This window comes from Mustela nigripes, chromosome 1 (assembly GCF_022355385.1).
Source record: "Mustela nigripes isolate SB6536 chromosome 1, MUSNIG.SB6536, whole genome shotgun sequence".
NCBI lineage: Eukaryota > Metazoa > Chordata > Mammalia > Carnivora > Mustelidae > Mustela > Mustela nigripes.
In genome coordinates, this window is record NC_081557.1 from 9,797,251 (window position 1) to 9,810,263 (window position 13,013).

General features: G+C 57.9%; 1 protein-coding gene across 8 annotated transcripts in view; it reads left to right on the plus strand.

The window, feature by feature from the left end:
- The window catches only part of SYT7 (synaptotagmin 7), a 59,702-nt gene extending 50,717 nt beyond the window's left edge, over positions 1-8,985 (plus strand). For all 8 annotated transcript variants that reach the window (XM_059404423.1, XM_059404429.1, XM_059404438.1 and 5 more), the window contains 5 exons: positions 693-963; positions 4,131-4,300; positions 4,783-4,897; positions 5,433-5,632; positions 7,956-8,985. In XM_059404423.1, the coding sequence (XP_059260406.1) occupies positions 693-963; positions 4,131-4,300; positions 4,783-4,897; positions 5,433-5,632; positions 7,956-8,060 (861 nt within the window). In that variant the 3' untranslated portion in view covers positions 8,061-8,985. The remainder of the gene's footprint in view (positions 1-692; positions 964-4,130; positions 4,301-4,782; positions 4,898-5,432; positions 5,633-7,955) is intronic.
- Positions 8,986-13,013: the final 4,028 nt, after the last annotated feature.

Sequence of the window (13,013 nt, forward strand, 5' to 3'; positions counted from 1 at the left end):
CCAGCCCCATGCAATCAGGCTCTCTGGGGACTGGGCCTGGGAACCTGCATTTTAGCATTCCCCACATGAATTTATGCCTTATGCAAATTAGACGTTGCTGCTGAAAAGTCATTTTGTAAATCACATCATCCTCAGAACCCCAGAGAGTCACTTTCCAAAGAAATATCCTGGTAAACTCTTGAGTTGTGAACAATCTCCCTCATCTGTTCAGCAGCCCTGGCTTTTGTGCTGGTGCATTTCACAGTGGGCCCCGCTGGGCTGTGGAAGGCGGGAGAGTGGGAGGAGGAGCTCGGGGACCTGGCTGGGTGGCGGGGACATCAGTGCAGCTCTGACCGGGGAGGCAAAAGCAGCATGGCGGGGGGAGTTTGGGGCAGGGGCCATGGGCAGACCCAGGGCTTCCAGGGCAGACTAGGGAGTAGGGTGCCCACTGCTCTGGGGTTTGGGGGCCAGGGGCTGTCCCAACTCTGCCCCTCCCAGGTGATGGGGCCATCCTCGCCCAGATGTGAATGTGAATGAGACCGACCACCACCTGTCCCACATGGTGACCAGAGGGAGAGCAAGCGCTTCCCCTCGGAGGCTTGGCTTCAGGCCCAGGGAGGCTTCCTAACTGTGCTGGGCTGTGGTGGGGAGCCCCGGGGGAGGGCGGGGAGCAGAACCCTGGCCAACCCTGCCGGCCTCTCCCCCGCCCCCAGCTCTCCCCAGGCTCCGAAGAGGACGAGGCCCACGAGGGCTGCAGCCGGGAGAACCTGGGCCGGATCCAGTTCAGTGTTGGCTACAACTTCCAGGAGTCCACGCTCACCGTGAAGATCATGAAGGCCCAGGAGCTGCCAGCCAAGGACTTCAGCGGCACCAGCGACCCCTTCGTCAAGATCTACCTGCTGCCAGACAAGAAGCACAAGCTGGAGACCAAGGTGAAGCGAAAGAACCTGAACCCCCACTGGAACGAGACTTTCCTCTTCGAAGGTGAGCCTGGGGCTGCCCCCGCCCCCAGCCAGAGCCCCGCCTTCCCCTCCCGCCCCCACCCTGGGGCGCCTGTACTTAGCTGTACTTAGCGGTGCGCAGGCGCGTGTACGCATACAGGTAGACACGCGCGTGCCCTGGCTCTCACGGGCACAGGCATCCGTCTCTGCCCAGGTAACCCCAGGCGCTTCGCGGTACCCCCGGTACCTGGGGTCGCGGCGCAGGAGGGCGGGCAGGCGGGGAGGCGCGCACAGGACCCAGAGGGGGAGCCCCGGGAGTCCAGGTTACGGCCCGGCCCGGGCTGTGTGTTCGAAACCCAGCTCCGCCCTTCTTTGGCTGTGTGACCAAGACAAGTTCCTGTACTTCTCTGGGCGGTGGTTTCTTCATCTGTAAAAGAAGGACAGTAATAGCACGGAGGAACAAATCAGTGACTTGTGAAAGCCCTTGTGCTACCCAGAAGACCCTTCACACCAGTTTGTTGGAGACGCTCGCTCTGTCCGTTCCCCCTTCTCTGAGCCTTTCCTCCCACCCCTCCCCCACATCCAGATGGGCGGTGACAGCAGCTCTGAACCATGCCCCTGGTTCCTAGAAGCCGCTGAGGCAGATGCCCTTCCTCTCCCCTGCACACCCCCTCAAGGCCATCTTTATCTTTCACCTCTGAGGCGCCCAGGTAACCAGGAAGCTGGGCTGGGTTCAGGCAGTCATTTCTGTTCCTGGCCTTTTTGATGCGTGGACTCCGCGTAGAGAAGCCATTATGCTTTCCCGACATGTTCAGCCAGTGAAAATAAATCCCTGTGACTCCAACCACCATCTGCCTCAGGGTTCCAGAATTTTCAGTGTGCACCCCAGGGAATCTTCCCCACCTGGTGTCCCAGCCATTTGACACCCCACCCCTTCTGCAAAGTGACAGCCGTCTCACCTCAGATGAATCGTCCAGGGCGAGCTAGTGGGTGCTTGTGGGGTGGAAGGACCCTTCTTCCCGGCTCAGCGGGGAGACCTGTTTAGAGATGGACAATCAGGGAGAGGTTCAGCTGTCTGGAGGGGTGTGAGGCCAGCTGGTGGGGCGACATTTATGGGCAGAGCTTCAATCCCCTGATCTCTTCTGCAGACATTTATCTGGCACCAGCGATGGGCTGGGCACTGTCCTGAGTACTGGGGGTGCAGAATAGACCAAGGCACCATTTGTCCCTCAAGGCATTTCTGAGCTAATGGAGGACATGGGTGTGTAGACAATCAAGCCATACTCTGCATGGCAGATGTTGTGGGAACCCACTGTCCTCTCCACTTGATGGTGCTGGAAGACATTTCCCACGATAAGGGCCATTCAGGATGGGTTCTCACGGATGAATAGGTGTTTGCCAAATAAGAGACTGACTCCCTCCTTCTGCTGTTGAAAAGAATGGACTCCAGTGTGGCGACCTCTTGGAGCCTCCAACATTTCCAGAACCGTTCACCTGGACCAATGCCAGAGGTCACTGGACAGGTCCCTGGGGGACTCCAAGATGAGCAAGACAAGACCTAGACCCCTTCGGTGGGAGGAAGGCCTGAAGGAATTCAGGGGGTGCAGGTTTGGGGAACACAGGATTTCCTCTTCCAGCACACCTGCTCCTATGAGAGGCAGTTCTGCTTCTAGCATCTGGCTGAAAGTGCTAGAACGCTCCAGAGCTCTTCCTCTCCCCCCATCTTCTCTGCCAGCCAGGCTAAAGCATTGGGGGTCCTGTCTCCTTCCCGCTCACACCGTGGTTCAGGATCTCACCACCTCAGGCCTCCAGGCTGACCTGCACCTTCTTTGTGCTTCGTGCCTCCCAGGCCAGCCCCTCCTCTGACCAAGCCTCCCCAGGTCCAGTGACTCTGGCTTCAGCCCTTCCTCAGACTCCCTCCCCTGGCACTCCCTGCAGCTTCCTCACCCACTCCCCGAAGCACATTCCTGCTGCTCCATCAGGCCATTTGCTGCCATTTATTCATCCTTACAAGTATTGATTCACTTAAACAAATATTTATCGAATGCCTACTACGTGCCTGAAACCGTGTTGGATGCTGAGACCTGGTGGTTGAGGACAGAGATGCCTTCCTGGAAGTCCTACCCTGGTGGGAGTCAGGCCCAAGGAAACAGAGGAGTCTCTGTGAACAGCCCGTGGTGGCAGGATGTGGACAGAAAGTGCTAGAATCTAGAACAGGGGACCTGACGCCATCTGGGATGTCAGGGAGGAATGCTGAGACTATTGTGGCCAGGCCAGGTGGTGGAAGTGCCTCCAGACAGGGGACACCGGGTGCTGGAACTCGGGGAAGGAAGCTGGTGTGGCCGGAGCCCATCACTGAGTGGAGAGCGCTCGCAGGAGGGGCCGGGAAAGGACAGCGGGCCAGGTTGTACAGAAGGACTGGAAGCCAAGGCAGGACGTGCGGCTTTTACTCTAAATGCACTGGGAGCCCCTGAAAAGCTTTAAGCAGGAGGGTGTCACGATGGGATTTCTATTTTTAAGGGATCACTCTGCTGTGTTGACAATAGGTAGGAGAAAGCACACAGGCAGGGAGGGTGGTTTGGAAACTCTGGTGACTGTCTAGAACGTGCCAGCAGCTTGGATGAGGGAGGTGGCCGTGGAGAAGGGGATAGCTTCGGGATCTGTTGAGGAACAGCGGAGGAGGACTGGCTGATCCCTGGAGGGGGAAGCATGGCTTCTGAGGATATGCATCGCTCTTGTTTCTGTGTCTTTGCCCCTCCCATCTGCCTGAGGCCTCCTGGGGCTGGCTTTCTGGCCCAGGCTCTTTCAGAGATGATCGGCAGGGGCAGGGCTGCCCAGGGAGAGAGGGGCCCCTGCCCAGCCTCCGAGACAGACACATGACCCAGGAGTGCCTAAATGGTCCCACCTGCTCTTTAGCTGGGAGACTGCAGGCAGGTGATACAAGCCCTCTGAGCCTCCGTCTCCGCATCTGTAAAACATATCAGATGCCACATCCACCCTGGAGAGCTGTCGTGAGGGACAAGTGTGGCCATGACAGTTCTTGCTAATGCTTCAGGAAGTTCGGAATTCGTCTGTTGCCTCCCATACCTCAGTGGGGTGGCAGGGGGCGGGCTTCCTCACAGGGACTTGGTGCCCTGGGGGGTCGCCATGCCCAGGCCCCATGTGGCCCCTCCGTCCTGTGCTTCACCCAAGCCGCCATCTGTTCACCAGGTTTCCCGTACGAGAAGGTGGTGCAGAGGATCCTCTACCTCCAGGTCCTGGACTATGACCGGTTCAGCCGCAATGACCCCATTGGGGAGGTGTCCATCCCTCTCAACAAGGTGGACCTGACCCAGATGCAGACCTTCTGGAAGGATCTGAAGCCATGCAGCGATGGGAGTGTAAGGCCGCACTTATGGCTCCCTGGCTCAGGGGGTGGGCAGGTCAGGGCCAGCAGAACTGGTCCTAGTCCCCCTGCAGCCTTGGGAATGTCAGGAGGGTGGTGGGGAACGGGCACCCAGGGGAGCAGAGTTCCCACGCTTGGTCTCAGCACCCGTGTTTGGCCCTGGGGCGGGGTGGGCGGGAGCTGCTGAGCTGTGGTAAAGGACCTGGTGCCTGTGTAGGGAGGAGGGGCCCCATGGGGGATGGTGTACGGAACTGCCAGGTGAGGGGACACCGGGTGTGACAGAGGTGAAAGGTGGGGATGGGTGAGCACCTGGGCAGGGAGGGCCCTGGGGCAGTGGGGCCAGCTGGAGAGTTCTCTAACCCTCCCCTCCCCCCAGTCCCCACACTGCTCCTGTTCTCCCTCCCAGGGGAGCGGAGGCATGTGGAGGGGGACACCCCTCCCCACAGCCCAGGCTCACCCCCAACCTTTCCCTCCCAGGGGAGCCGAGGGGAGCTGCTCTTGTCTCTCTGCTACAACCCCTCTGCCAACTCTATCATCGTGAACATCATCAAAGCCCGGAACCTCAAAGCCATGGACATCGGGGGCACCTCAGGTGCTGGGGCTTCTCGGCAAGAGTGCGGGAGGGACCGGGGAGGTTCTGGGAACATGACGGTCATGCCGGATGTGGAGAGCAGGGTCTGAGCTGTGCACTACCCCTGACCCTCTCCCCCAACCTTTCGTCTCAACTCCGCTACCTTAGAGCCCTGGGTGGCCCCCTTTGGAGCACCCTCAGGGTCTGTATCGCTTGGACTCCATCCTGACCAGAATCAGGAAGGAGGGGAGCACTGTGGAGGGAGATCTGGGCTCCAGCGCCAGCTCGAACCCTTGTCATGGGTGACCTCAGGCAAGACCTGGCCTCTGTGGGGCTCAGTTTCCTCGTTTGTTTTCATAATATGGCACTGAGTAATGGCCAAGGTCCCTTCCAATTCATCCATCCACTGGTCCCCCAGTTTCCTCTCATTGTTGCTTGGGGCTCTCCTCACCCTCCCTCTGGGGAAAGCACAGCCCCTCCTGCCCCAGCTGCCATTCCTGGAAAGGGCAGGGAATCCTGGGGAGCTCCAACACTGACCCTTCTGCCCATTCCCCAGACCCCTATGTGAAGGTGTGGCTGATGTACAAAGACAAGCGGGTGGAGAAGAAGAAGACAGTGACTATGAAGAGGAACCTGAACCCCATCTTCAACGAGTCTTTTGCCTTTGATATCCCCACGGAGAAGCTGAGGGAGACGACCATCATCATCACTGTCATGGACAAGGACAAGCTTAGCCGCAACGATGTTATTGGCAAGGTAGGGGCCTGGTGGATGGGGCGACACACCTGACTTCCAAGAAGCAGCAGGGGCAGTGGGTGAGCTCGGAGCTGGGCCAGTCCCTTCCCCTCTTTGTGCTTCCATCTCATCTATAAATGAGAGGATGGGACAAAATCTTCCCTGGGTGTCCTACTGTGAGTTGGTCCAGACCACTAGAAGGTCAGAGAAAGGAGGAAGTGGGAGAAAGACATGGCTCGGGTCCCCAAAAGGGAGTTGACTAGACAGGACCCTCTGGCTGGGTGAGGACCTCAGAGCAGTGTCACCCAGGTCCCATCTGCAGAGGGTGAGCTTGGTGGAACAGTGTAAGTCAGACCCCAAAGACCCGGCTTTTGTTCCCACCCCATGTGTTGCTAAATAGCTGTGTGACCTTGGGCAAGCCACTTGTCTCTCTGACCTCCAGTGTCCTCATTTATAAAACGGAGCCAATAGTACCGACCCTATAGCGCTTCACAGAGTAGCATGAGGATTACCCGAGATCTGTGGATGTTCTCCTTGTAGAAAGGGACTTCTCCTCATGATAGACTTACCAAAAAAAATCCATACCTGGCCTTGAGTTTTTCCAGGATGATTCTGTGACATAATCCCTTCAGTTTTTCTACCTTGAAATGTCTATCCCTGTGTTCGTTTATGGTTTAGTGTGGAGAGTTTGGGCTTGGGAATCAGATCGCTGGGCCCAGCCCCACTCTTGACAGCCATGACCTATCTGAGCCCCATTTCATTTCCACAATGAATGTAAGACAGTCCTAACCTCCCAGCATGCGGAAATGAGATAAGACAACATGGGCAAAATGCTTAGCACGCTGCTTCGAGTGTGTGTGTTAGCTGCCATTGTAAGAAAAGTCATTCGTGAAGCATTCCTGCTAAGGGCATGTCTGTCCATCCAGAGCTTTGACCAGGAGCAGTACAGGAAGCCAGGGAGGAGGGCAGGTGGAGGGGAAGGGCCGATGCCGGGAGCACGGGAGGAAAAAATGTGTGTTCCCTGAGGCGCAGCCCCGTATGGGGTAAATGACAAGTGACCTGGGCCCCCATGGGGAAGAGAGCCACGATGGAGGCAACTCTCAGATGGGGATGGAGAACTTAGCTACCTAAGGGAAGCCCCTGACCTTCAAGTAAGGTCCCAGGGACCTGAGTGCCCAACCTGTAGTCACAAGTGGCACCATTCCTCAGGGTGGCAACCCCCCGTAGCCTAGCAGGACCCTGTGTTCCCATCAGCCTGCGGCCTACTAAGGCCCCTCCTTGACCAGCTCGGGCCAAGTAACCATTATCTACTTCAGAGCTCTTTGGAAGCTTAGCCTTTTGCATTTGGGTGTTCTCGTGATACCGATCAGAGCCCCTTCTGAAACTGCCCCACCTTCTGCTGCCTGAGCCACGGTGGAGGATGGGTTCTCACTCCGGCCGCGGGGTCACTTGGCGAGCCCGGGCTTCTAACCAGCCTCCAGGGACAAGGCTGGGGTCGGCTGGGGGAACCATGCCCACGGCTCCACGAGGCTGCAGAACCCCCAAAACAAAAGCCAGCAGGATGGGGCGGGTAGGACAGAGGCTGAACGGGCTAGATGCAAATTCCACTGTACCACTTACACGACTTCCGGGTGAGTCTCTTTGCTCTCCGCACCTTCGTTTCTCCATCTGTACAATGGAGATAATATACCTGCCTCGTGGGTAAGGATGCGGGGACCTGTGTTTATAAACTCCTGACCTCAGTGCCTGGAGGGCAGGAAGTGGCGAGAAGGGGAGCGATCAAAAGTGAGAAGAGCTGGGGCGCCTGGATGGTTCAGTGGGTTAAGCCGCTGCCTTCGGCTCAGGTCATGATCTCAGGGTCCTGGGATCGAGTCCCGCATCGGGCTCTCTGCTCAGCAGGGAGCCTGCTTCCTCCTCTTTCTCTCTCTCTCTCTCTCTCTGCCTGCCTCTCTGCCTGCTTGTGATCTCTCTCTGTCAAGTAAATAAATAAAATCTTTAAAAAAAAAAAAAAATGAGAAGAGCTAGACAGTGGCCAACAGGGCAGGGAGGGCTGGGCCTAGCTGCCTCCACCCCCACTGCAAAACAGGTCAGGAGTCTAACTGGGAAGGGCCAGGCAGGCCCAAGCTCCCAGAGGGAGGCACAGCAAGGAAAATGGGTCAGGCTGGCGGGGAGGAGGGAGAAGGAGGGAGCCTCTGAGGGTAGGCCATCGCTGTAGGCAGAGCCCCCTAGGTCCCCGTGATCACGACCTCAGGGTACCATTGAGGAGATGGAGATCACCCCCTGCAGGGGCAGAGGGCAATGCTTCTCAGTGTCACTGATACTGTGCTCTTCCCTTTCTCCCCAGATCTACCTGTCCTGGAAGAGCGGGCCCGGGGAGGTGAAGCACTGGAAGGACATGATCGCCCGTCCACGGCAGCCGGTGGCCCAGTGGCACCAGCTGAAGGCCTAAGTGTGGCCACAGGAGGCCCAGGGGGCCAAGGGCCCGGGTCCCCATCATGCCCTCACCACTTTATGCACAATGCCCGGCCTGGCCCCCGCCCTAGGTGAGGGGAGGACCCTGAGGGCTTGGCCAGGGAGGGGTCCCAGGAGTCCGTTGGGCCCCGTTTCTAGGAAGTACCAGCCTCATCCTCCACCGGTCCAGCTCTGGGGGAGGGGCTTTAGGAGCCATTTTCCTGCTTTGCCCCTTTCCTTCCTGACTTGCTGATACTAAAGAAGTGGGGGAGAGCGTGAAGGCCAGACAGGCAGATGGGCAGACCCCTCCAGAGACCCGCCAGGTGGGCACAGTCCCCCGTTTTCTTTAAGGCAGTGCCTGGAGTGGAGAAGAGGTGCCCTCTCCGCAGCTCCCGATATGGGCCCCGGGGAAGGAAGGCCAAGGCGTTTGGCCTGGCCTGGCCAGGAGAGGCCCATCCCAGGGCAGTTTCAGGTGCCGGCTGGGCCCTGAATGCCGAGGATAGTATATAGCCCGCTCCGGGGTCCTGGAGCCGAAGCCTGTGTACTTGGCGTTGCGTCCACTTTGTGTGTGTGCGTGTCGGGGGGTGGCACTCTTACCCTGTCCCCCTGGGGGCCACCCGTGCAGAGAGGGCAGGCTTTCATAAAGTGGGGGCAGGAGGCCAAGAGAGGTCAATGCACAGAGCCAGGGGTGGGCAAGGAGAGGCAGGTGAGGGGTAGGGTGAGAGGTGGGGTGGCGGCAAAGGAGCAGACTCTGGAGCGGGACTGAGAACTTAGCTGCCTCCATCTCCTGCCCGTCTCGGCTCAGAGCTCTCCCGGAGCTCCTTGCTGAGCGATTTCATCACTTGAACATCATTTCACACCTTTTAGGCCCCTACTGGGAGTACCACATTCCACCAGGACTCCCCTCCCTTCCTTCTCAGGGGTCCCACGGCCCCACCAGCTCTCTTCCCCGACACCCTCCGCCAGACACCCTCAGCCGCCCCAAATCTCAGATCCCAGCCAAGCTGGCCGTGTTGTCCATGCTTCACCAGGTTCCTTCCCTGTCTGGGCAGACCTCTGCAGCCCTCCATCTCCCGAACTCGCAGACCTTCCCTTCCATTCCGGTCGGAGTCTGTGGTCCAGCCTTCTTTCCCCATCGCTCCCAGTCCCTCCGAGCAGCTCCTTCCGCCCTCTCAGTTCAGGCAGAAGAAGTAGGGAAAATCCAGACTCCGCAAGTTCTGAGGTTGCCTCACCCAAAGAAGCAGGGATTTCTCTGCCTCAGCCGTTGCAGAGACTAGAACCGGCCTCCCCTTGGAGACAGCAGATGCCGGGATGATCTCTGCTTAACCCTGCTCAGCCGCAGGAGGCTCCTGGTATTGATAAAAGACAGCTGGGGACAGTCAAATCCGGGAGGGTCTGCCTGCCTGGGCCCGACGTTGCCGGCACAGGCCGCCAGGTGGCGCCCGGACACCACGTCTGTGGTGGCAGCCCGGGACCACAGTTCTACCCCGAGATGGGCCTGACCCCAAGGGGAGACTCTGGATAAGGTCCCCACTTACAGAGCACGGCAAAAGCATGGGAATTTGAGAGCCATTCTCCTTCAGTAGGCTGCCCCTTGAGCTGCCCGTATCAAAATGTATTACACTGAATCTCACACCCGTGTCCTCATCCCCTCCTCCTAGGGTCTGGAGGAACGTCATACAGTGTCAGTGAATCATTTTGTAGATTGAGGAGTGCTCTTGTAAAGCAAATAGTCACCCATATTTCTTGTAAATCCCAATTTTTCTGTATTGTAGCTTTGCTTAAAATGGGGCCCTGCCCCAACTGCAGGGTCTTTATCGGGCGGCCTGGGGACCAGCCCCCCGCGGGACAGGAGGGCAGCAACTCCGAAGGCTGTGTGGACGTGATCGGAGGGTTTTGTGGGAAGCCTTGCAAGGCGAGGGATCTGTCCTCCATGGCTCCCTGAGATCCTGTGCCCCAACACTACGGGGTGCCAGCCCCGCCCCTGTTTCCCCTGGCCCGCTGCAGAGCCTGGGGGCGGGGGGGAGATTGAACCAACCTGCAGTGAGTGGGCGGAGCAACCGCATCTTTTTTTTCCTCGAGCCCCGCCCACAGAGCTCTTGGCGAATCCCATGCAGAGAGCATCTTCGGGCGGAGTCTGTTCCCAGTCTGACCCACCCAGGCATACTGGTGAACCCTGCCTGGGTTTTCCCAACCCCCAATACGCTGCGGCCGGGAGGCCGGGGAGGGGCGGCAAGTGGTGGGCCAAGGTCCTGTGGGGCTGGCAAAGAAGGAGGCGGGTGGTATGCGGTGAGGGCGCGGTTGGGCTAGGGCTAGAGGAGAACAGGGAATGGGGAACTTGAGGATGGGGGAAGGGCACGGAAGCCCTGCCACCGTCCCAGGACCTTGGGCAGATCACCCACACTCCCGGGGCCTCAGTTTCCCCATCTGTAAAATGATGGTAATAATACTTCACCTACCTCATAGGGGAGGTTGTGAGGCCGCCGTCACCTGACCTGGGGGTTGAGGCAGGAGGACTCTGAAGGTGCTACCTGGGAGCAAAGTATTATTACTGTAGCCTGAAAGCAAGGCCCACCTGCCCCTCCCCCTGCAGAGTCTCCAGGGATAGCCGAGGCTGACCTGGGCCCATCTATCTCTTCTCCACTGTGTCCCAGGTCCCTTCATGAGCATCACCTGCCGTCTTTGTGGGCGCCCTAGACTTAGTTGTTATCTCGTTCAGGTATCCTTTCTTGTGACCATCTCCCTTCATAACTGCTGTACAAATTCCACCTGCCACAGGACCCCGCACCTGCCCACTGGCGCCAGACGCCAGGGAAGGGACAAGGAAAACAGCCACAAAAAAAGCCAAGGGGGCCCTTAGAGTCCCCAGCCCGGCTTGGGCCCCAGGGGTGGGGTTGGTGGCCACTGTTTGTATTGTGTTGGAGTCCTTGAGTGCAAGTGTTTTATTTAAAAAAAGACAGACAGACAGACAGACAGAAACTATCACAAGAAAAAAAAAATGCAGCAAAGAGAAATGAAGAAAAACTGAAGAAGGGAAAAAAAAAAGGAAAAAAGAACCATACAAAATTTTTCCACCACGCCCACCCTCTAAGCCAGCAAGATTTCCTCTTTGCAAAATCATATTTTTGTGGGAATGGGCCCTGCTTTTTGTGGCAGGGCCCGTTCTGATCAATAAAGGATCGTGACGAAGTAGGGCCTCGGCTGTTTCCTCCGTGGGTCCCAGCCCTACCTCACCTCCCAGAGAAGAGGTATTGGGTGAGGGGGTTGGGAAGCTTGGGACCGAGTCTCCCTGTGTCCCCTTTGGGATTTGGCTTCACTGGTGATGAGGCCCTCCCTGACCTTCCAGCCCTTCCTCAGATCTAGAATATGAACCCACCAGCTACCCAGAAAGTAGGAGAGCAGCCATACTTCCCGATCAGACCTGAAGCCAGGCTTGTCGGGAGTGGAGTCTCTTTGAGACTTGAGACCCTCTCACTCACCCAGCCCAGCATCACCTCCTTCAGCTCCCAGGGGACTGTCACCACCCTCCAAGGCAGGTCAGACAATCCAAACCAGGACCCTCCACCTTGCCTACCTCTCCTCCCAAATGCTGACTGGCCTATCGTGGTTTTGGGGACCAGGAAGGAGTTCCAGGTCTGTTGGCTGGATCTTTGGCTTCTCTCTACCCTTTTCTGATTTAATCCTTTAGGATTAGAAGAGTCCAAATTGAAAGAGCCCATGGCCAGTTCCAGTCCGAGGAAACTGGGCCCCAGTGTCTTCCTTTTCCAGCCACTGTGGTTCCCGGGCAAGTTACTTCCTTCCCCAGGACCAGTGTCCTTAGTTCACAAGAAAGCAATAACCATCCCAGCCCATTTCTTTCCCTCCCCGTACCTAGCCTGGGGGAAGCCGAGGCCTGGCAGCTCTCAGGATACTTTAGAAGGAAGGTGCTACATCTGTCGCAGACCCAGAAGGAGCAAGTGCACGTCTATCCCCATGAGCCAACGGCTGGCCCTGCCCCCTCCAGAGTGAAGGGTGCCACCGCATCCCTGCTCCCCAGCACCTGGGGTGGGCGACTGCTTCCCTGCAACGCACCAAGAACCCCCACCTAAAGCCACTTGTCCTGTTCCCTTCCACCCCATCAATTTCTTCCAACCTGGCTTCGGTGTCCCGTTAAAAGGTGGTTTTCTTCTTTTGGCTTCTGATCTCTATCCCAGAGATTAGAGGGAGCCCTCAGGTCAGGTAAGTAGCCTGAAGAGCACGCCTTGCCAGAACTTCTGTTCAGGATCTCTCTGGAAAGCTGGGCCCGAGGGAAGACCCCCTCAGGGGCTCAGGGGCTCCCCCTGGACCTTTTGCCTGGTTCGCCTGCCTTCACCTTAGCTCTCCCAGCATCCATGCCTTCACCAAGAGATTTGCCCATCTCTCCCTGTGCCCGGGACCCCCGTCCTCTGGTGTGCTCTTCCCCACGCAAACCCCTCCCGGATACTGCTGTTTTCCCGAAGGCCATCCTGGGCCACGTCCTGCTCTCCTCTCCCTCCCCCACAAAGACAGCAGAAGGACACACTTGATCATGCTGTACGCCCCAGCCCGTGGCTCCCCTGACCATCTGTGTCCCTTGAAGATGCCCCACTCCCTGTGTCTGCGTCCTGCGCGTGTGCGTGTGTGTGCCTTGTGTCTTTAGATTGTGAGCCCCCCTGGGCAGCGACCCTTGTCTGATACATGTTCTGTGTGGCACGCCTAGGTGTGCTAATAAATGTCCATCCTTAAAAGAAGAGTGTCCAGGTGTCTTCAGGAAGCTCTGGGACAGGTGGCTGGCAAGACGGCATGGTGGCATTGGGAGGCAGGAGGGGGTTCTGCTCCTCCGGGTCCCGAGCAGCACCTTCTGCTCTCCCAGGGCCCAGAGGGTGGGTGGGAAGCGGGGGATGACTGTCACAAGTTAAGAAAGGACATGCGCGCACAGACATGCCCTAGTCTC